The following is a 25,086-nucleotide window of genomic DNA, read 5'->3' as shown; positions in this document are numbered from 1 at the left end:
GTAAAACACACCAATGTATGTCCTACCTTTTAAATACACTGCACCTGTTTGCCCAGTGGTTGTCGCCCCTCTGGGCAAACAGGGAAAGGGAATCTGTGCTTTAAAGTTATTTAACGGCAGCCCCCAGGTTAACCTATGAGGGAGATAGGCCTTGCAAAAGTGAAACCCGAATTTGGCAGTATAGCACTGTTAGGACATGTAAAACACACCAATACATGTCTTACCTTTTAGATACAGTGCACCCTGCCCATGGGGTTACCTAGTGCCTACTGTAGGGGTGCCTTACATGTACCAAAAGGGAAGGTTTATGCCTGGCAAGTGGGTACACTTGCCAGGTCGAATCAGCAGTTTAAAACTGCACACACAAACACTGCAGTGGCAGTTCTGCGCCATGTTTACAGGGATACTTATAAGGGTGGCACAATCAGTGCTGCAGGCCCACTAGTAGCATTTGATTTACAGGCCCTTGGCACCTCTAGTGCACTTTACTAGGGACTTACCAGTAAATCAAATATGCCAATCATGGATAAACCAATCAACAGTACAATTTGCCTAGGGAGCACTTGCACTTTAGCACTGATCAGTAGTGGTAAAGTGTGCAGAGACAATAAAACAGCAAAAACAGACCTGAAAAAATAGGAGGAAGAAGGCAAAAGTTTGGGAATAACCTTGCAAAAAGGCCATTTCCAACAATTTCAAATTTTACCTCCCTCATGAATATTAAAGTGGTAGATCACAAACTGTGACCCACTGAGAATCGCAGGCATCACAGAGATGTTGACCTGCTGGAGTCAGCAGACCACATGTCTTTGATTTCTTTTAAGTAAAGCATGTTTAAAAAACACAACCCTTTTTCCTTAACCCCTTTTCTGCAGGTTTTTTCCCGTCAGGGGCTATTTGTGGTAGTTTGCGCTTAGGCCCTCCTTCCTAAGCGCAGTAAACCATAAAAACAGAAGGTCAGAAGGCAAAAAGACAGGGGAGACACGCCAAAAAGCTGCCAGGTCTAAGAGGTGAGATATAGGGTAGTGCATTGGAGATGCTGAATTAGGAGTAAAGTAACAAATATAGAGATACATACGTACATGGAAGGTATATAAGGAAGGTGATATACCTAGATTTAAGTTGTATTAATAAACTCAGACTTTCAACTGTTGCTGTACTTTAAGCTAATTTTGTTTAGTTCAATAGTGAAGTATTTGTATATTTATGTTAATTATTTACCTACTTATGCAGTCACCTATATACATGCTAAACAGAGAATAATATAACCAAAAGAAATATGTATATATGTTAAGCAGAATTAACCTCTACAGTGCAGGCGTCGGCCACTGGGCGATGCTCACTCTACCTCCCTGGTGCAGGTCCCGACCAGTGGCTGACACCAGGGAGGGGGTTAAAAAATCCTCTGATGATTTGCATCGGAGGATTGTTTTTTTATTAAAAAAACCCCAGGAGTCACGAAAGATCTTCTGTGTCTTCCCCCCATTCACCCCTTTGTGACACCAGCACGCCGCAAGGCACGCTGACGTCACTGTTTGTTTTCTCTACTGGAGCAGGAAGCGGCCTTGCAGCCGCTTCCTGCTCCAGTGGGTAAAACAAGCCCAAACGGCCTTCCCGACGTTCAGCAAGGCCTCATTTGAAAGAGGAGACTCTCCCGTTTCAAACGAGGCCTTCCTGAACTGGTTTCCTGGCCTCGAGGGCCAGGAACCCCCCACTGGACACCAGGGATTTCACTTGGGGTGGTCGGCCCCCTGGGCAAACAGGCTAGCACCACCTCCCCCATGGGCATCTTTTTTTCTTAAAGGTAGGTTTACCCCTGGGTGGGCCGAGGGGGCGCAATTGCACCTGATCGCACCCCGCCAGGAGTGTACAAAAAGTAATTTTTTAAAAATGTTTTAAACAAAATGAAATTGCCCCTATGGGGGCAATAGTTTTTTTAACAGCTGTATGGTTTCCCTGGGGGCCACTATGGCCACCAAGAAAACCATACAGCAAGAAAAAAAAAATAGATCTATATATATATATATATATATATATATATATATATATATATATATATATATAGATATATCTGTGTAGATATAGCTATATATAGATATAGCTATGTATATAGATAGATAAATGTATATATAGATATGTGTATATATATATATATAGAGAGAGAGAGAGAGAGAGAGAAAGAGAGAGAGCGATCACTTTTGTCAACATGTGTGGTTTTTCTGGGGGCTGGTGATCTCTTTATCTATTACACACATATATATATATATATATATTCGCCACCAGTTCTCTTGCAGTTGCAGCTTGCGTCTTCAAAGCAATGTACATACTTCAACTGACGCGTTTCAACTGTAGCTTTTAGGTAGCAATAAAAAAAGGTAACTCTTGTGATTATGTTTCTGCTAGAAATGGATCTGACTTTTGACTAGTAGCAGTTTTGATGCCATAAAGTAGCGCAGAAGGTTGATATGCTTATTGCAAGGATCAAAACCGTATTATATGTGAATAGCTGGGTGGATTAGTAAAGCCAGCCATTACCTGCGCTGTAATACAAATGAAATGTATGTGTGAGGTGGGCTATGGAGAGATGAAATGAACTTTTGCTGGGTGGTAGTGAGGGAATCGGAGGAGGAGGTAATGGGATTGGGAGAACCAATAATGATTGTTGGACTGGGCGCTAGAGGCGCTAAAGACTGTGATGATTGGTATGTGACAAGGTGATGTAATAGTGTGTCTTTTTTGTTTTTTTAGAGTGTCTTGACAGAACATGCTGATTGAGGGAAGAAGCAAAGGTAAGGTGACCTCTACTGTTGCAGGCATCACACACACACACCAACCAGCAATTTTGTGACTGTTAGAGCGACAGGTTAGCCAGTAGCAGAGATGGCATCTCGTTGGATGACTGCTGCTCATGCCCTAACTCTGGTTATAGAGGACATATTGGGAAACCTACCAAACACAGACATTTCTGGAAGGTGTGGACTATTTTGTTCAATGGTTTGGATCCTTTTTTGAAATTTACTTCTACCATCTCTTTAACTCATATTTAATTTCTGACTTTATTGATTACCATCAACCAGGGTAAATTAGAAACTCAAACTTACCAGAAATTGACTGACTGTAATAGTCTATTACTATATGACAGCCACCACCCTAGAGCTTTGCGTGACAATCCTGTTCTTATCTTTGTATTTTTTACGGATTATCTAATATGATAACATTATTACATAGGTTGGTCTGTTACCTCCATAGTTCCTTAATTGTGTTTTTTGTACCAGTTGGACTATTGCAATAATATTATGGCTATGCTTTATTTTTTCATCAACAGGCTCTTCTTTATCACATCTATTTGATGTGAAATTATCGTGAGTAAATCAACTAATGTTTTGTTTTTCACTAATTTCTCAATACTTGGCACACTGTCCATTGAGTTACTATAGTTCAGGAGAAGGTATTGTTGTCTTTTGGTCCTGAGGAAGCGCCATATGATCCGATTGGACTAATGTGAGGCGCAAAAAATGTTGACCTGCATGGTGGAAGCAAGTTCCCTCCACCTCGATTTCAGTAGAGTTTGGGTACATTATTACTTAGTTACTCTACATTGTTTTTTAATCTTGTCCATGATCCTGCGACATTCAATAAACTAGGGTTTGGAGGCTCCTGAGGCAATTTTAACTGTTCTGTTTCTTTTCTCCTATCTGTTTCTTGGTCTTTGCCAGTAGGTTTGAATGTATTCCTACGTGCTTTCCATCGTGGCATATACCATCAGTGAAGATCTCCGGCAAAGTGCCCCCTAGTGGGGCCCATCAGACATTGCAGCGCCTTTCTGACGAGGAACTACCCTATGATGACGCATGATATCTAAAATGATGTGAGAGGGTTCTAGCTCCTATATTTAGAAGTGCCTGGCGATGTTTCTCCTACTTATATCTTTATTGGAACAGTGTATTTTTGTTTAATATATTTCTGGAAACTAGACAACCAGGGGAGCCCACAGAGGTGTGACTTGTGTGCATTCCCCAAAGTTTTCTAACCCAGAATACCCTGCAAAGCTGAAATGTTGAATAAAAACTCTATTTTATTCTTGCATTTCTGTCACACAAGCTACAGGAATATGCTGGGATGCACAAAATTCCTATCACCCAGTGTTTCCCCACCTGTCCTGATAAAAACGCTACCCCACTTGAGTACTTGTACCTAGTGCCTGCGTCACAAATGGATCACCCCAGGGTCAACAGTTGCCCTCATGTAAGGACCAACATTGACTGTTGTGTGATCTATTCCTGACATGGGCACAAGGCCTATCCACACAAGTGAGGTGGAAATGTGTGGCTCCTCTCAGATTCTAGAACTTTCTATCACCAAAATGTGAGGAAAAAGTGTTTTTTTGCCAAATATTGAGGTTTGCAAAGAATTCTGGGTAACAGAACCTGGTGAGAGCGCCACATGTTACCCTATCCTGGGTTAGCCTAGGTGTATAGTTCTAAAAAATGCACAGGTTTGGAAGGTTTTCCTAGGTACCAGCTGTGCTAGAGACCAAAATCCACAAATAGGCACTTTCCAAAAAACATGTTAGTTTTCAATGTAAAAATATGATGTGTCCATGTTGCATTTTGGGGCATTGACTGTAGCAGGCACTAGGCTTACCAACACAAGTGAGGTACCATTTCTATTGGGAGACTTGGGGGAATGCTGGGTGCAAAGAAATGTGTTGCTTCCCTCAAATTCCAGAACTTTCCATCACAAAATGAGAGGAAAAAGTGTTTTTTTTGGCCACATTTTGTGGTTTGCAAAGGAGTTTAGGTAACAGAACCTGGTAAGAGCCCCATAAGTCACCCCATTCTGAATTCCCCTAGATGTCTAGTTTACAAAAATGTATAGGTTTTCTAGGTTTCCCTAGGTGCCGGCTGAGTTAGAGGCCAAAGACCACAGCTAGGCACTTGGCAAAAAACAGGTTAGTTTTCTTTGGGAAAATGTGATGTGTCCACATTCTGTTTTGGGGCATTTCCTGTCACAGGCACTAGGCCCACCCACACAAGTGAGGTACCATTTTTATCGGGAGACTTGGGGGAATGCTGGGTGGAAGGAAGTTTGTGGATCCTCTCAGATTCCAGAACTTACAGCACCGAAATCTGAGGGAAAAGTGTTTGCCAAATGTTGAGGTTTGCAATTGATTCTGGGTAACAGAACCTGTTGCGAGTCCCACAAGTCTCCCCATTCTGAATTTTCCCCAAAATATATGGGTTTGGTAGGTTTCCCTGGGTACCGGCTGAGCTAGAGGCCAAAATCCACAGCTTGGCACTGTCCAAAAAACACGCCAGATTTCAATGTATAAATGTGATGTGTCCATGTTATGTTTCCTGTTGGGGGCAGTAGGCTTACCCACACAAGTGAGGTACCATTTTTATCGGGACACTTGGGGGGACACAGAATAGCACAACAAGTGTTATTGTCCCTTTTCCTTCTCTACATTTCCTTCCAAATGTAAGACATTTTGTAAAAAACACGTCTATTTGAGAAATGCCCTGTAATTCACATGCTAGTATGGGGACCCCAGAATTCAGAGATGTGCAAATAACCACTGCTTCTCAACACCTTATCTTGTGCCCCTTTTGGAAATACAAAGGTTTCCTTGATACCTATTTTTCAGTCTTTATATTTTTACCAAATGAATTGCTGTATACCCGGTATGCAATGAAAACCCATAACAAGATGCAGCTCATTTATTGGCTCTTGGTACCTGGGGCTCTTGATGAACCTATAAGTCTTATATATCCCTGCAACCAGATGAGTCCAGCAGATGTAACGATATATTGCTTTTGAACATTTGACATCGCAGGAAAAAGTTACAGAGTAAAAAATGGCGAAAAATGGCTGTTTGTTTCAGCTCAATTTCAATATATTTTTAATTTAGCTGTTACTTTATGTAGGAAAACCTTGAAGGATCTACACAAATGACCCCTTGCTGAATTCAGAACTTTGTCTACTTTTCAGAAATGTTTAGCTGTCCAGCATTGTTTTCACACCCATTTCTGTCACTAACTGAACGGAGGCTGAAAGCATAAAAAACAGTAAAAATGGGGTATGTTCCAGTAAAATGCCAAAATTGTGTTGAAAAATGTGGTTTTCTGAATCAAGTCTGCCTGTTCCTGAAAGCTGGGAAGATGGTGATTTTCGCACCACCAAACCGTTTGTTGATGTCATTTTCAGGGGGAAAAACACATGCTTTTTTCTGCAACCCTTTTATCCCATTTTCCGAAAAAAAACAATATTTTTGCTGCATTTTGGCTAATTTCTTGGTCTCCCCCAGGGGAACCCACAAACTCTGGGTACCTTTAGAATCCCTAGGATGTTGGAACAAAAGGATGCAAATTTGGTGTGGATAGCTTATGTGGACAAAACGTTATGCAGGCCTAAGTGCAAACTACCCCAAATAGCCAAAAAAAGGGCTCAGCACCTGGAGGGGCGGGGGGGGCAGGGGGGAGGCCCAGCAGCTAAGGGGTTAACAAATATCTATATAGTTATAAACATAATTATTATACACATTTATACAAAGAAATACACATTTCTAGATGCACATATATAATCCAAATAAATGCTTATATACACAGAGATATGTTGTACATTATGTTTGAGTCTAGTGATAATGTGGGGAAGAGCCAACTCTTTAGTATTTTTCTGAAGATAAGATAGTTATCCATGGATCTTATTTTTTTGGGGAAAGAGTTCCATAGTTTGGCTGCTTAAACGGAGAAGGATGTGCCACCTATGTTTTTTTTTCTTGTATGGTGGGATTTTGAGATGAGGTGCCAATCTAGAGCAGAGGTTCCTTTGCTGAATGCATTTTGTGAGTTTACTCCTGACGAAGAGCTGCCCTGTTCCATGTATCGCTTTGTAGGTAATACAAAGTAGCCTGAATGTGGACCTTCTGGAAATATGGAGCCAATGTAGGGCCTTCAAGGCAGGGTATATGTGGGCTTCTGGCTTTACATGTAAGAGCAGTCTGGCAGCAGAGTTCTGAATCCATTGTAGTCTTTTCATAGTTGTTAAAGAGGATCCGTGGTAGAGGTATTGGCGTAATCGAGTTTAGACAGAACAAGAGAGATAGTAGTCTGGACCTTTTGTAGAAATCCCAGGTGAGGGAAGACGCATCGCAGAGTGCATTTAGTTTAAATCTTGTCCACTTGGGCATTAATAGATAGCTTGGAGTCCACTGTAATTCCGAGGTTTCTCACTTCTGTAGGTACTTTAGGTGGTGTTCCCAGATCGCCGGGCCAGGCAGCGAGTGGGTCATAATTTTTCCATTTGCCACATGTCAGTATTTCCATTTTTGAAGCATTCAGTTTCAGATGGCTCAATGGCATTCATTGATCAATGGCTCTGAGGTAACTGAAAATTTGTGAGCTTCCAATGTCTTTGGTGCTTCCCAGTTGAAGGAGTATTTGTGTGTCATCTGCATAGTTGTAGCATGTGAAGTGAAATTCATTCATCAGTGCCAGTAATGGCTTCATGTAGATGTTGAAAAGCATGTATGAGATGATAGAGCCTTGAGGGACCCCTGCTTTTGTGAAGTACGGTTTGGATGAGAAGGGGGTTATGGATGACATTTGTTCTGTTTTGAAGGAAGGATGTGATCCAGTCAAGAGCAGACCATTCTAACCTGGCTTTGTAGAGTCTCTGTATTAGAGTGACAAGGTCAACTGTGTCAAAGGCAGCTGAGAGGTCCAAGAGAAGTAGTACCAATCAACTGTGTTCTTCAGATCATCCAAGATGGCAATAAGGGCGGATTATGTGCCTCTTCCTGGACATAATCCTGTTTGAAAGTCTGAAAGTAAGGAATTATCTTCAATGAATTGTGACATCTGGGCGAATGCTGTGCTTTCTATCAGTTTGTACCAGAAAGGTCCATTTGTAATCAGTCTGTAGTTGTTGAGGTTAAGTGGGTCCAGGCTTGTTTGCTTTAGTAATGGGTGTATGTATGATTTTGTTTAGGTCTTCTGGAAATATTCCTGTAGATAATGAACTGTTGATGATTCTTCTTACTGGTATGGCTCCAGAAGTTGTTAGAAGAATTTTCCTGAAGGTCTGTGGTGGACATTGGTAAGAAAGGCTACCGGCAGGCCTGCTTGTTCTGACCAGATCCATAAATTAATTGAGAGATACTTGTTGGAAGGAATGTAGAGGCTGGGTTAGCCTACTATTGGAGGTGTTTTTTTGTAAAACGGTTGGACCTGGTTGTTTTCCTTTGTTTTAAATAGGAGTCAAACGTGTCTGTTTTGGTTGTGTAATGATTTTCCAGTTTGTGAATTCTTAAGTAAAGGGATGAGCTCCTTCTAGGCAGTTTGGTTTACACAATTCAGTGAGAATATAATAGAATTCTGTCTGAATATCTTTTTTTAGGGTTTTTGGTGGCCGACTTGTGGAATCTGTTAAGTTTCTGCAGCCAAAGTATGTCTTGATCGGTGTTTGTTTCGAGCCAGGTGCATTGCAGCTTTCCAATTTGCTGTTTTATCTCCTTCAGTTCTGTATTTCTCCAAGGAGCCTGTTTTCTTTTGTCCTGTTTTGTTGTTCTTAGTGGTATTAGGATACCAAAAGCTTCCTGTAGCCACTCATACAGTTTTTTAACAAAATGTATTGTGACTAAATCTGTATTGGGTGTTAGTTGTGTTTTTTTTAAGTGTTCAAATTTAGTTTGTTCCTCGGTCGATAGCCGGCTGCATGCATGTAAGGTGGTTTTAGGTGTGTTGCTTTGTTTTGTTTTATGTTGGAAAGCAAGCAAATGGTGGTCTGACCATACAACTGGAGTAATGGTTGGAAAGGAAACTAGTTATGTGTATGCAAACACGACATCTAGAATGTGTCCAGCGAAGTGTGTGGTTGTGGATGATCTGACGTAGGGTGCGCACATCTAGGCCAGTGATGATTGTTTTCGGATGGGGCATATTGTGTTTGTCAAACCAAACATTTAGATCCCCAAGACTGTACAGGTTGGAGTGCAGTGATATCAGGTTTGAAACTGTGTCTAGAAATGTGTCTGGGAATGTTGCAATGCTAGCTGGAGGTCTGTAAAGGATTAGGAAGTTAGAGGAGAAAGGTGGTGTAGGGTTGCATCTGGTGAAGAGTGAAGAGAATCTCACAACCTTGTATGGAGATGATGTCAGATTTAGTGTTATATAACCTTTGCTTGAATTTAACAGCTAGGCCACCTCCTCTTTTGCCTATACAATTGTGTGTGATAGTTTGATAGACAAGAGGAATGGCTAGGAACGGCTTAATGCAATACTGGGGCCATGTCAATTCTCAACCATTATTCATTTATGAAGATTATGTCATGCTGTATGTCGGTGAGAAGATTGTAAATGTGATGCTTGTTTTAGAGAGTGATTGAGCATTTATTAGTAGGCAGTTTAGAGATAGTGTTTTGGTGATGGTGTGACTTTGTTTTGTAGAAGAGTAAGCAGTATTTTTTGGACTTGTAGCAGGTGTGTCGTTAGTGTTGGTATTAGATATATGAAGAAAGCAATAGCATTGCTTTTCGATATCATAGTCCAGGTCCAGCAGGCTAAGAAGGCATTCTGAAGGCTCTGCGTGTGTAGGTGGTGGATATGGTGGTTGAGAGTGAGTTGGTGAGCTGTGCCTTTTTTTAGGGCAGTCTTGTTGTACAGTAGACAAGGAGATGTGAAGTTGTGAAGTGTGGCATGTTGTTTAATTTGATGGCGTCTTTTTAGGGTGGAAGGTATAAGTGTTAGGGGTGGTGGTGCAGCATGTGGCTCATGTTGTAATGTTCTAAATTGTCCAATGGATGAGAGGTGGTTGGAAGAGAGTTGCTGCGTTGAGCTTGGCAGTAGAGTTGTTTAGGGTGTGTATTATTGGTGTAGTCAGGAGGGTGGGAGTCAGTGTATGTTTCCAGTTTGTGATCGAAAGTATTATGAGGTAATATGTGTCTGATATTTTGTTGTGCTGGTGAGTGTTAGGTTTTGATTTTAAGTAGTGAGAGGAGATGATGATGTATCTGTTTTCTGAGAGGTATTTGTTTGGAAAGTATTGTTGGTGAGTGGAAGCCGAAAGGTAAAGGGGTAGTGATGTGGTTCGTAAAAGAGTGTATGTGGTGTGTGAGAGGCGATGGACAAGAGTTAAGAGTGTTTGTGTTAAATGTTCTCGTTGCAAGGGGTAATATGTGTGGCAAAGGGGAAATTAGGAGTTGTGTGGTTGTGTTGTTTTGGTAAAAAGAGGAGGGTGCTTGTGGATAAAAAGAGGGAAGGCAGAGTATTGGTTTGGTTGTGACGGAAAGGGGTCTATTAGGTGCACAGATGTAACGACCAATAGGAAACATATGACCTTAAGCAGAGGCTGATGGCCCGGGGGCAGGGAAGCTGCTCCTGAAGACCAGAATCTCCTTGGCGACAGACAGGATCAATTCATAGTTTTCAGGTCCAGGTTTTACCCCTGCAGGTAAGGCCCAAATCTAAGGCACTTAATATACTGCTTTCCACGCACTTAAACAAATCACTTTTTTCTAGCCAAAAATGAGTACTACATACACTTTCCAAAAAAACAGTTTAAACCATAAAGCAGGTGAAGCAGTCTTTTAAACACACTCTGCTTAGCTTCTGAGGGTGTACTTTGCCTTTTAACTTTAAAAATCAAAAAGCAGGGGAGAAGGGGTATGGACTGGGGGCTTGACCCTGCAGGCCTAAGCACAGTACAGGGGAAAATAGGACACAAATTCAAACAGTCACGGATGAAAAAACAAGCAGTTTTCACAACAAAGTTTAAATCCTAAAGCAGATGAATTAGTCTTTTAAACACACTGTGTTTGGCCTCTCAGGGTGTGGTTTGCCTTTATAACCAAAAAAAAATGTTTTAAAACAAGGGGAGGGTGAGGGGTGCAGGAGGCTGGCCCCAGCTGTCACGTTCTTTAGATTTGACAGGAGCTTGACCTCGATTCTTGTACGTCATGGTCTGTCCTAGGTATGGGCGACCATTTCCGGTAGCCATGGTGCTGCTGACAATGAGAATGCCAAGGCAGACTGCACCTCTCAGAAGGAGTCCCACAGAGAAAAACCCCAAAGGGAAAAAACCTCGTGAGAACAGGAACTGCAAAATGGAAGGAAGAGTCCAGAGAGACACCAAATGCCAGAGACCAGGAAGAAAAGGAGCAAGCAGGAGAAGTCAACAGGAAACGCCAACTGGAACAGCAACAAAACAGTCAGCAGGAGTAAGGACACACCACAAGGAAAGAAGTGTTTTCAACGCAAGGAAAAAAGAAAAACGGCGCCTTTTATACTGAAAAACAGGAAGTGACAACACAGGAAAGAGAAGATCACAATCTTGGATAGGGAACTGCTCCATAAGACGAAACAGAGAAAATGCCATTGGACTGGGAAAAACAAATTACCCCAAGCATGCTGGGAACAATGTGCAAAGGAACCTGAGAAGAAGAAAGTACACAACATGGCCCTAGGCACCAGGACTAGGAAAGAATACAAAATACATGGCCCCTAGGACTCCAATAAGTAAGAAGACATTGGGGCAGTATTGTGAGTCCCCGTGGGTACTTAGGTACATGCAATGAGTTTTTATTTAGAAATTGCGCATCGGAATATATTCACGATGCCACCGCAGGCCGAAAAAAGGACAGCGGCAGGCCCAATGGTTAAAAAAACAAACTGCGGACACCGCCGAGGTTCGAGAAGGGGAAGCCGCGGGTCAGCAGCAGACCAGCGGCGTAACATAGGTAGGCCTAAGCATAGTACAGGGAAAACTAGGACACACATTAAAAAAGTAATGGGTGGAAAAAACGGCAGTTTTCACAACATCGTTTAAACCATAAAGCGGATGGAGTAGCTTTTTAAACACACTCAGGCCCATATTTATACTTTTTGACGCAAAACTGCACTAACGCAGTTTTGTGTCAAAAAAATTAGCGCCGGCTAACGCCATTCTGAAGCGCCATGCGGGCGCCGTATTTATTGAATAACGTTAGCCGGCGTTAGCCGCCGGCGCCGTCTGGTGTGCGTTAAAAAAAACGACGTACACCAGGCTGCGCCGGCGTAGGAGAAAATGGAGCTTGGGCGTCAAGAAATGGGGCAAGTCAGGTTGAGGCAATTTTTGTGCCTCAACCCGATTTGCGCCATTTTTTTTTCACTCCCAACCCCCATAGAAATGACTCCTGTCTTAGCAAAGACAGGAGTCATGCCCCCTTGCCCAATGGCCATGCCCAGGGGACTTATGTCCCCTGGGCATGGTCATTGGGCATAGTGGCATGTAGGGGGCACAAATCAGGCCCCCCTATGCCACAAAAAAAAATAAAAAAAATACTTACCTGAACTTACCTTAATGTCCGTGGGATGGGTCCCTCCAGCCTTGGGTGTCCTCCTGGGGTGGGCAAGGGTGACAGGGGGGGTCCCTGGGGGCATGGGAGGGCACCTCTGGGCTCCTTCAGAGCCCGCAGGTCCCTTAACGCCTGCCTTTTGCAGGCGCTAAATAACAGCGCAAAAGCGGCCGTACGTCATTTTTTTTGACCCGCCCACTCCCGGGCGTGATTTTTGCCCGGGAGTATAAATCCGACGCACATGCCTCGGAGTCGAATTTTTAGACGGGAACGCCTACCTTGCATCTCATTAACGCAAAGTAGGTGTCCACGCTAAACAATGACGCTAACTCCATGGACTTTGGCGCTAGACGCGTCTAACGCCAAAGTATAAATATGGAGTTAGTTTTGCGTCGAAATTGCGCCAAAAAAAACGACGCAATTCCGGCGCAAACGGAGTATAAATATGCCCCTCAGTGTAGCCTTTGGATATGTTATTTACCTTTTTAATTTAAAAAAATATGAAAAACGGGGGGGTAAGGCGCGGGGATCCGGTGCTGGGGGCTTGCCCCTACAGGCCAACTAAGTACACGGGCAACAAGCACACATATTCAAACAGTCAAGGGTGGAAAAAAGAGTAGTTTTCACAGTACAAATTGCACAGAAACCAAGAGTTCTATTTAAACAGCTACAAGTAGAAAAACAGCTAAGAGTAGAAAAAGTTTCAGAAATTTACAGGACAAGTCTGTGTTCTTACCACCTTCTTTGTTGTTTGTTCACTGGGCTGTTTAGGGCACTGAGAGGCTAAGGCTACAAGAAGATGTTCTATTTATGTGGTGCAGGTATCTTCTCACAATATGCTATGAAATGCACAGAAGTTGATATATTGTAGACGGTTGATAAAAACATACTGATGCAAAATTCTGGTGCATTCCTCTATATTATGAAGGCTGGCTAAGTGAATATTCGGAAGTGAACATCAGTGACTTTTTTTTTATGGAATTCAATTTTAATTTGGAAGTGTGGTCTTACTTTATTCAACTGCGGGTTACTGGACAGAAAATCAAATTGGTTTAAAGCGTCACAAGTTGGTCTTGCGTTCTTGAATGACAGGGAGATTGAATCAACCTATTTGTGCCGCAAATTCCAAAAGCATTGTATCTACTCCTACGCATCAATTAATGGTCCAATTAAAAATGAAAAGCCTTGATCAAAAATATAAATAGTTATGTCGAAGTGTAGGCTAATCCTCTTGTTTGGAAGTCTATGAAGTTGGATGCAAATGCATATGTTACGTTCCCAGATGTGCATTGCGTAGTGCCTATGAAATGCTGCTTTCTGGAAAATGTCGTGGATGCATATATACTTTACGTTTAAAGACAAACCTTGTGTGAAATGGGACAGGTGTCCAAACGATGATACCTTCAAGCACCTAAAAACAAGTGAATTAAATGCAAACATGTTTAACAAGTCAAAGTTTCAACAAGGTTAGAGATTCCGGAAACTCCAACTAAATATAGAATCTAGACCAGGGGTCTCCAACATTTCCTGTTATAATATAAACTTATGTACAGTGAAAATCACCCTGAGCTACTAATATGGGTGACATAATAGTGACCACCCCATCCCAGTTTGTAAGCAGTGATCACATCAGTGCATCCAGCAGTGAGGTACAAAAGAATGATCAATTTGAAATGCCTCTACATGGGTAATACATAACTGTAATCCAAGTAGCACCGCAAGGTGGTAATATGTGTACTATGTCTCTCCAACCCCACCTGATGTATCCCTCAAATAATAGCTTTAAATACATTCTGAACATTCAACCAATTTTTCCAAACATCAGCTTCTGAAAATACAGACATTTTTGTTTCAAAAATGTGCTTTAAACTTTTTCTCTACTTATATTAATTCAGCCTAGCAAAAGCGTCCATATTAGTAGGCTGAGTTGACCACAGGAGAGCTACTTACAGGTCCCTGGAGAGATAATGGTAGCTCACAAGCTACTCGTTGAAGACACAAGATCTAGACTGCCTTACATAGACAGGCTTCTCCAAAGGTAGTTTACAAAATTACTGCCATAAATCTACCAAGCAGGAAAAATCTGAATGGTAGCACCTGATCACAAGTGTTTACACTAATGCTTCTGGTATTGATTCAGAGGGCTTACATTTACATTGTTCAACGAATTTCGTCAATATATGTTTGAACAATAACTTGCAGATCGTCCCAATAAGAACAGCTCTTACAGACATTTTTACTGCCTGCCTATCCCTACAACATAAATAATACATTTTATTACTTACAGAAACTCAAAATTAGTTACTTACTGTTGAATCAATTTTAAATGGACGCCTTTCTGCATTTTGCCATTTAGTGTACAGACTACAAGCATATTAAAAGTAGCAAGAGAAAGAGCAAAAGTGGGTGGTGGGGACTTATCTCAAAACCCAGAGGACACCTTTAGAGTCTTAACCAATACATTAAAAAGCCTACTGCAGCAAAAAAAACAAGCCTTTCTGTAAACAATGCACCTATGAGATGAATATTTTAATGTGGGATGATTCAGTGTACTTCTAGATTGCTTACAAGCAATCCATAGTAGAAGGAATGATATTCCAGGAAAACAATAGCATGGGGTGAGAGACCAGGACTTTACTGGGAAGAGCGAAAACCAACTCTATTTAGTCATCAGTAACAATACATTCTACAGACAACTGTGTATTATAAGTGAAGTTGAAGTGAAAAACTGCAATGTAAGAAACAAAAACACGTATTCTAAAACATGCTTTTCATTGGTAGTACACTGACATATATATATATATGTATATATATATATATATATATATATATTCACTGAAGAACACAAAGGTTAAAGGGACGTTATACTTAGGTTCAGAATTTACATGCACAACAACATAGAAATTCAGCTGTTAGAGTTATGTCAAGTAACTATACCGTGCCATAAGGTAACTATAACTTGCGCCGCTGTCATGCACAGTTTTTTTCTTCAATATTTTTACTGCAAAAGGTGCAGTGATATTATAAATGATGTCATAGAAGATGTCATGACTGATGTAATATGTGGATAATTAGCAGTGCATGGAGAGGGTGCGCGTTATATTTACCTTAGGGCACGATTTATAGTTGCTTGAAATAACTAACTATAAAGGCTGCATTTCTATGTTTTTGTGTGTGTAAATTCTGAACCTAACTATAATGTCCCTGTAACCTTTGTTTTTTTTAGTGAACTTCAAGGGTTTTTTAATTGCTAATTCCTAACTATAATGCTCTGTAACCCTTGTATTTTTCAGTGACTTTCTGTGTTTTTTATGCAGCAGGGGAAAAAGCAAGGAGAAAGCAGTGAAAAAGAGAGAAAAGCAAGGAGATGGCACACAAAAAGGGGGAAAAAGCAAGGAGAAAGCAGTGAAAATGAGGGCAAAGCAAGGAGGAGGCACTCAAAAAGAGGGGGAATGGAAGGAGAGACAGTGAGAACAAGGGAAAACAAGAAGCAGGCACACAAAAAAACGGGGGAAAAAGCAAATCGAAAGCAGTGAAAAAGAGGAGCCACTCCAAAAACAGGAAAAAGCAAGGAGATGACAGGAGCAAGAGCAAAGCAGCACTGCAAATCTGCAGAGTTGTCTTTTTTTTTTTTTTTTTAAACGTTTTTGGGCCCCACCACAAAGCCTAGGGGTTCAGAGCATTCCTACCCTACTACCTTCTACTTTTCTTGTTACTTTTTTCTTGGAACTTGACTGAGTCCGAGTCCCAAGATGGCTGCCAGCACTTCCTGGTTTAAGTGCTAGAAGTCAATCAGATCTCAGCATGAGATATGTCAGATCAGTAGAGGGTTTGCGTTCCTATTTAGCTATATTTTTCTTTTCCTTGAATAACTCCAAAACTACCAAATGTATTTGCACCAATTTACAAAAAAAGTGTCATTCTGTTCAGTGGTTCAGGCTGTAGTAGTGTCTAAAATCTCTCTGGGTAATTGCATGGGGAAAACGCATTTCAGGACTCCCCTTTTCTCTCAGCCCCCGCTTGATGGATATCCGGACCCCCTACACCTGATGATGGGGTCCCAGAGGAATGCTGCTTGGGGTCAAAAACCTTTTTGTTTAAATGTTTGCAACATATTTGTGAGGAATCCACGAACCTGCAGTACTGTAGTAAAATAAAAAATAAAAAAGCACGGTCTGTTTCCATAAAAAAAATCCTGGGGTGGGCCTGGTATATAACAGGCAGAGGATGGACGTGTGGCCCCAATCCCAGAGCCTAAAAAGACCCTCGGAACCCAATCCCCTGGGGCTGATAATTTAATAAAGGGGATGGGGGCCATGCATCCTCCCTCCCTGAGCTTGAAGTTGCCCCAATGATCTGATCTCATGGGACCCAAATAATTAAATGGGGCGCAGGGTGCATGGCTCCCCTCCCGGAGCCATTTTATGGCTCTGGAGACACCCTCTCCCTCAGTAGGCTCAGGGACGGTGTCACGGGGTTCACAATCCACAGGACACTGTATGTTTCCCTGCCTTGCACAGTTCTCCCACTGGGCGGGAGCACGAAACTGCTCCTGCCCAGTGGGAGAACAAAACACAGTCCCAGCCTGCCCCTGCTGGCAGGGAAAATACTGTCAATTGCTCCTACCTGGTGGGAGCAAAGTAAAGACAGCTCTTGCAGGGTGGGAGGAATACTGTCTCCCACTGCAACCATGATGGGTGCAAGCAAGGGAGCCGGCAAGCCTGTGGGGGCCTGGGCCTTCCTCCTACAGCTCCCAAACGAGGCAGCAGTATGCCCCAAGGCATGCCACTTAAAAAAAAAAACATGTACCTGGCTCCCGCAGAAGTAGGGGCCCTGTGGCTCCCCCTAAAGCCCCCACAAGTATATTGGTGTGGGTTGCCCCAGATGGATACCAGGCACTTCTTACTTTAAAAACAAATTGCCAGCTTCTGTGCTGCCCCATGAAATGGGGCCTCTTGCAGATAGCCGATGGGCCACTTATTAAAAAAAAAGAAAACAGTGGGGGCCCCAGGTGGGACAAGGACACCCAGAAAAATATCTTAACAAAGACACAAAATTGAATAGCAAATGAGCAACACAGGCACTCATTTATTATTCATTGCTCCTTCAAGGTGCGCTCCAAAATGTCCTACAAGGTCGATTTACTATAGGTTTTTTAGTGATGTCCCAAGAAGGGGCTCCATCATTTTATTTATATGTTGTGGGGGGCTGCTGGTAGGTCCGCAGTCCCCCAGTAACATTAGAAAAGAAATATTAAGTGTTAGATCTGGCATCCTTTGGTGTTGTTTTCCCTAACTTTTTGCCCTCCGACCTCCGTTTTTTCTGACTTCATTTTTGGTGGTATTAGTATCCTGGGCACTTTAACACTGCTGACCAGTGCTAAAGTGCTGGTGCTCTGTACTCTAACCATGGTAACATTGACTTATCCACTACTGGCATATTTAATTTACTTGTAGGTCCCTAGAAAAGTGCACTATATGTGCCCAGGGCCTGTAAATTAAATGCTACTTTTGGGCTTGCAGCACTGATTGTGCTGCTCACTACGGTAGCCTTTCAAACATGTCTTAGGCCTGCCACTGCAGAGCCTGTGTGTGCAGTTTTAAACGGCCACTTCAACCTCGCAAGTGCACTTACTCATCTGGCCCAAACCTTCCTTTTTATTACTTTTGAGTCACCCCTAAAGTAGCCCCAAAGGCAGAATGCAGTACAAAAAGTTGGATTTGTACTTTTAAGTTTAACATGCCCAGGTAGTGAAAAGCTTCTAAATTAGTTTTTCACTCCTCCAAGGCCTATCTCTCCCATAGGTGAACATTGGGGTTACCTTGAAGTATCCTTTGAGTGTAACGTTCAAGTAGGAAAATATAGAAATATGGAGTCTGGTGTCTCTGGACTCTTAGTTTAAAATCACAACTTATGGTGAAGTCGGATTTTAAATTGTAGAAAGTTGGCATTTTGTTACTTTGACCATGCTGTGCCTCTGCCTGCCTCAGAATACATGCCTGGGGTAGATGCCAGCTGGGCTTTGTGCACTATCTTTAGAAAGTCACAAACAAAGCAGCTTAGGTGTCACATTTGCTTACTGATAGCTCCTCACGAGGCTGATGAGTCTTCCTAGGTGAGATGGGTGGGAGGACCTGACATACCTGAGCAGGGATGTGCCTCTCCTCACACAAAGGGCTGCATACCCCCCTGTAGAGTGTCTGAAACCAGGGAAGGAAGGGCAGTGACCTTGTGATCTTCAAAGGCCTCTTTGAAGTTTCCCCCACTTCAAAGGCACAGGACTGCTGTACTGCCAGAAGGGACTGCCATACTACAACTGCATTGCTGTTCTGTAGGAGGGACTGACATTTTGCTATTTGCTCTGCTGTGTTGGCCTGCTGCCTCTTGCCTGAAGTGAGAAGATTTAAGCCTATCGCTACATCCTGGAATCAAGATTCTCCAAGGGCTTGTTGGCTTGCCCCCTGTTTCCCGAAGTCTCAGGGACAGGAAAGACTTATTTTGCAACAGTCAGGCTGCCGTGCCTGCCCTTTCCATCAGATCAGCTTGTGCCCAGCCGCTTTGGTTTCCTCAGGCGCATCTGCCTTTATGGTGCACTGACCGGGGCGACATGACTGCCCTTGCCGTTTGATCATCATGTGCACAGCTGCTTTAGTTCTATCAGGCACATCCGCCTCACGATGAGCTGACCAGGCTGACTTGACTGCCCTTGCTGTGTGATCATCGTGTGCACAGCTGCTTTGGGTTTGTGAGGCGCATCTGCCTTCGAGGTGCTCCAATCTGGCAGCCTTGTCTACCCTTACCACTGCCTTCACGGTGCACTGCTGGTGCGTGCCTGTGTTGCCTGCAAGACACCGAGCAATTCAGCACTGCCTGTTACGCTGACAGGGGGAGCCCTTCGCAGTCCCCAGCGAGGAGAGACTGTCACAACCGCTCTTCTCTTCTACCCGAGAGGTTCTTTGCAACGCTTATGGCCAAAAGTACGTAGGAACCGCTCTACATAATCTACTGGAGCTTTGGGTTAACCAGCCTAGCGGGCCCGGCTGTAAGCTGTCCGCCCCATACTGTGGAAGCATTTCTGAACTGTTGATTCCTTATTGAACCCTAGTGCGAACACAGACCACAGGATAGAAGCGCAAGGGTTCCCATAACGGCGCAATTTCACACCTGCACCACTGTAAAAAGATAAACATGATTTTTTCTGTCACAAACTTTGCTACTTCATGACAAAACATGCTAACTTTACACCTGTGTATCCCTAGAAATAATTATTGGATTTTTATCATTTTTGGTCTAATTTTACTAAGATAAATATTCTATATTTTTCTAAGCTGGTGTGAAGTCTTTTTGTGGTGTTTTGCACAAATTCTTTACACATCGCCTCCTAAGGAAAGTCTGACTGCTCTGTGCCAAGCTACCAGAGGGTGAGCACAGGTTACTTTTAGGGTGAGTATCTGACTTGCCCTGACTAGCATTGTGGTTCATACTTGGTCAGGGTGTATAACTGACAACTAGTGAGTCAATTTCTATCAGTAAGCCTTCTGGGTTATTCAAACCATGACCTCTGAATAACTTTTTTTTTTTTTTAGAGCATTTTGAAAGCTGGAGTTTTTGTGAAACAGTCAGGACTGCAGCACCCTCTAGGGGATTGTTCTAAGGTTGAGTTTATGTCGTCTAAAGATGAATAAAAAATATTAGGACACTTGTGGTTATTTTTAAGATTGCATTTTTTGGGGTAAACAATGGGAAAATAAAAATGTAGAGACTTTTTTTTAAAAGTCTCTGTCCACCCACAAAATGCAATGATAAAAACTATGTAAAAACAAAGAGTCACAGACAAGTTTTTACAAAACTTTATTAAATAGGTTTTTCAGTAATCAACATTAATAAACATTGATTTGTATGTATTATTGAAATATAGATTTGATTATAATTATTGGTTATTTTTGGAGGAAGATGATATATCTGCTTTATGTATAGGGGTTAGCTGAATGGATTTCTCTGCCTGATGAGGGTCCCTACCTGCAGCTGGTGGGGAAGTTTGGGTGTGGGAGAAGAGGGTGGTTGGCCTTGAACCCGGCCACAGGCCAGGCCTTTGGCGAACCTTATAGCGTGGGGTTAGTGCTTGCGGGTGGACTGAAAGGCCTTATGGGCAGCCCACTGCCACTCAAGGCCTTCAACTGTGTGTGGTGGGCTTGGCTTTATGTATGGTATGGCTTTACATTTTAAAAACGAAACATTCACTGCAAAAAAAAAAGGTGAAAGAAACGGTATAGTTAAATGAAATGTCCAATAACAATGTAATGTTTTAAACTCAAAAAACCGAAGAAATTCACTTATTGTCATGGTTATCTCAAGTAAGGCGGAAGCAAACATATGTTTCCCTGCCTGCGTTGGTGCAGCAGGGAAACTACTGCATCCCAGGGGTACCATTCCCCAGTCACAGTCTGTGAGACGGCCCCATGGATAGCCTAAAGAGGGTCAGAGAGGAGGGTCACTCAGTCCCCCACTTTTATGCTTATTTCGCCCTGGGAGATGGGGTCCAGGGGCTTTTAAGGCTCAGGGAGACAGGGACCGCATGGCCCCCTACCCTTAAACAAAGCATTTGGCCCTGGAGGATGAGGGTCCCCGGGACTCAATTTAGCTTGCAGAGGGGCACCCTCCCTACTGTTAACTGTTTAGCCACTGTGGTGGGGGTCCATTTGGGCTCTGTGAGAAGGGACCAGCACCATCCTCCCCTGCAATAAAGGGTTTGGCCCCGAGGGCATGGGGTCCACAAAGCCGCTTCAGGTTCAAACAGCAATCCTAAATCTCCACTCATTAAAAACAGAGATCTTCACTTGAAGAAAATGGCTCATACACTACCCCACATGCCCCCTCCACTGCTTTTAGAAGGTGGCCCTGTGTGATGGGAATTAGAAAAAATGGAATTGGGTTGGGGGCCCCATTCAAGCTCCCATCCCCAAATACAGTTTAAAAAAATTGCAGGCTGCCATAATCTTTTTTTCTGCAATCCCGCAGGAGTCCTGCTGGACTGCGGGAAAACAGCAATGTTTTTTTGTTTAACTTTTTTGGCCCAAGGAGGGGTCCCTCTGGTACTCCCTCCTGCACACAGTGGGAAAGGACAGGATATCCTGGCTCCCTATATATTTTTTCAAAAGCATTTTCAGGAGGGGAGACTACATAGCAGAGTCATGTAATGGCTGCCAGCAACATTTTTCTACATGGTGCTGGCAGCCAATCAGAGCGCTCGCTCCTGCTGGATCAGGTCTGCCAGGGGAGCGAACTGGCCAAAAGGAAAAAAGCTCCGTAGGGCAATTAGAACCCTCTATTTTTCAAAATTGGATTCGAGGACTTCTAATGAGAGGTCCTCAAGCCCAACCTTCCAGATTTACAAATATACTTATCCATTTATTTCTCAAAACCTACTGAATGGATTTACACCAAATCATAATAGCACACTAACAGTACAAGATCTAGCTTCCTGACAAATTTTAAACCGCATGGTCAAACTGTGGGTAATGACTAGTTGATTTTTGTTGTGCCGGGAAAAGTTAGAGCAATAAATAAAGATGCCTTTAAATTCTGTGTTTATCTTGTCACATTTGAGGGGTGCTTCAAACACAGAGGTAAAATGTCAATCGATGCCTTCTGACAAACTGCTGCTTATTCTTTAACATGGGGATTGGTGTTAACTTTTAATTATCTGAGTGTAAAGTGAGAGGATGTTTTAAAGTGAATTATGTGACAACCTTGCTGGAATATAGGAAGTGTGAAAAGAAAGGTTGTAGGGTGTTATTTTTTTGCAACACACAACAAAAAGTAAATACATGTCAATGAACTGAATGTATTTAGCAGTTAGGAAAGCAGCAATGAAGCACTTTGTTTGTAAGTCTGACTAGGAAAGCAAAATTGAAGCACCTTTTTTGTAACTCTGAAGCGTAATGGAAAGAGATTTTAATAGGATTAAAATAAATCAAGACACTTTACTTGGTGATGCACAAATGATAAACCTTCACACAAACCTGATTTCCACACATTGTCATTTGTATGGTATATAGTATTATCAGTAAAACTGTATCTCGGTGCACACTAAGAAGTCATTTCAATTGAAAATGTGTTGTTTGTAAATAACAATGCACTACCATACAATGCTTTAGTTTGCATTCAAAAATCGCCGCCTCATGTCGATTAAAGGTTTGCCGTTCTAAAAACTGGGTCATGGTTCTAAAAAATTTGAGAAGCACTGCTTTAAACAAATAATTAAAACTCTTTAATGTTTAATATAAATGGAAATGAATTTAAAGTATTTATCATTACCCAGAAATAATAAAATAGTGTCAGAGTACATTATCTCAAAGCAAATTAAATATATATCAAATAATAAAATATTTTTAATATACTGATTTAATTTATACATATTCATTTTTTTTAAACTACAATTTTCAAAAAATGACTCACTCTCACTAAATCCCATTATTTCCTGTAGGATTTATATTTCGGTGGACGGGATATCCGTCACCATTGTGATGCAGTAACACATCCACCGAAATCTAAATCAGGCCCTGAAAATGTTTAATTAGTCACCATTTTCCCACCACTACCCTTAGTCCCTCCCACATATACCTCTAAACTGTATATCTATACATGCAGAAATACCCACCATACTGGTGGAGAACTCTACACAGAAAAGATATCTGAGGTGGAGGTCTCCAGTTGTAGGTTTGGGAATTGAATTTTGTAGCATGCGAGTAGAATTACTGTTGTGATATCATGATGGGATTTTCTGGCGAAAAGTTGAGCGCCAGTATTATGTGCCTGCAGAGTGTAAAGTGAATTCCTTTAACCCAATATTTCTCTGAGTTATTTCTTTGTTTTTAGAAAGTCCACGTTGGTAACAGTGAGCTAAGTTTGCCTTGTTCTGTTTCTGACCTGTGCTGTCTGAAAATAAATCACTAACTCTGAGAGATATCTAGTTAAATGAATTCACTTTATGCAATGCACTGCAGGTACATAAAACAGTAGCTTGGCTTAACGCTGCACCAGAAACGCTCATCATGATAAGGATCTGTAATGCTACTTTATGTACTCCAAAATGCAGGTTCTGAATCAGGCCCTAGGTGTGTGGATATTCTAAAACAGTGTGTGCTCCCAGAATGAGGAATCTGGATTATACCATATCAGCCTGAAAGTGGGTTGGGGAATAGAATGTACAACTCCAACCAACATCAGAAAAAGCACATCACTTTCACACGGAGCCTGTTCAAATGGATTTATCTCACTGCACAGATGTAACACTCTGTACTCTAGTTCCCTTCAAATACCTAATACCTTTGTCTATAATTTCTACAGATATGAGTTGACCAACAGATGTGAAACAACTACCTAAATCTCCACTCATTAAAATTAGTGATCTTCACTTGAGGAAAATGGATCATACAGTAACCCAGTTTCGAAAGGACTTCTATTTCTAGCAGCACTGACAACAAACAGCAAAGTGAAGAAACTTGGGGTGATGATGGATGACGGATATGACCATGCTAGTCGTTCCAGGGTAAACCAGGTTACCAAAAACACCACCCTCTCTGTAAGGAACTTGCAATTCATCTTCCCATACTTTGGATTCCCCCAAGGTGTTACAAGATACCATCACCTTAGTTCATGCACGCTAGATTCTGTTAATGAAATATATCTTGGTGGAGGATTCTTTTTACTAGGCAGACTACAGTGTACTCAGAATACTGAAGCCAAAACTAGGCTGCACTTTTCCAGCTGGGATCACATCGCCATCAGCCATTAAGCTCTTCACTGGCTCCCAGAGGTCTGGTGCATGTCCTTCAAGGACCACTGAATCGCAAACAGCCATGCATTGTTCCAGGCCAATTTTCCTGCAACAGAAACTCTTAAACTCCCAATCAAGAAAAACACTTAGACCAAATCTGTCCCGATTCTAACCATTTCTAAGTTTAAAAAAAGTCATGCAGTGGGAGGACTGCTTTTGCACTACATAAAGACAAGTATTGAAAATCTGTCCTAGGAAGAATCTTAATCAACTAGTGGATTAGAGGATAGCATGGACTGCGATCAGAGATTTTTCACCGACTGTACCCATCTTATACTTCAAGAGGGCCTCACCTGTCAAGGGATCCCACAACTTTTATCCTTTGAAGAAGAGGTTTATGACTATTCCCCTAGGACTTTAGATTAAAGCCAAACACATTGAACCATGATTTCTTAACAGGAATTCTTGGTCATGGGGACTGTGTCTATAGATTCCCTGCATACTAACAGTTTTTCTGTAGCATAGCCACCTTGTACAGGTTAGGTATGGATCTATTCCATCCTGTGTGTAGACTGGGAGGAGGGCGGTGTAGTAGTTGGACTTGTGCTGGAGTTGAAGACCATAGCATGCCATAGTATCAATGTTAGTGTGTATCTATAGGTATTTGGGTAGCACAAACCCACTTGACAGCAACAGAGCATCGAACATGTTTGGGAGCAGAGATGTGATTCAGGATCATTTACAATGAGAGTGACTATTTATGGCTGTTGTTTCCCATTGTGTAACAATGCCGTACTGGCTGAAAGGGGAAGTCTTCAGATTTTTTCTAAGTAGCAGGAGAGTTGTGGCGGTGCTAATATTTAAGGGAATGCTATTGCTATTCCTAGGAACATAGTCTACCCAAGTTGGTTTATCAACAAGGTAGGCACGGCAGGCATTTCTGTTCATAGATATCTAGTATAACAACCCAAAAAAC

General features: G+C 42.2%; 1 protein-coding gene across 1 annotated transcript in view; it reads right to left on the bottom strand.

Moving 5' to 3' along the window:
- Positions 1-25,086, bottom strand: part of LOC138300886 (putative oxidoreductase YteT) — a 1,004,722-nt gene that overhangs the window by 417,973 nt on the left and 561,663 nt on the right. The window contains exon 12 of the mRNA XM_069240740.1: positions 13,696-13,742. Within this exon, the coding sequence (XP_069096841.1) occupies positions 13,696-13,742 (47 nt within the window). The remainder of the gene's footprint in view (positions 1-13,695; positions 13,743-25,086) is intronic.

The sequence above is a fragment of the Pleurodeles waltl genome, chromosome 6, assembly GCF_031143425.1.
Source record: "Pleurodeles waltl isolate 20211129_DDA chromosome 6, aPleWal1.hap1.20221129, whole genome shotgun sequence".
In the NCBI taxonomy this organism is placed as follows: Eukaryota; Metazoa; Chordata; class Amphibia; order Caudata; family Salamandridae; genus Pleurodeles; species Pleurodeles waltl.
The sequence above is the reverse complement of the archived record's forward strand: the minus strand, read 5'-3'. Positions and strand labels throughout refer to the sequence as shown.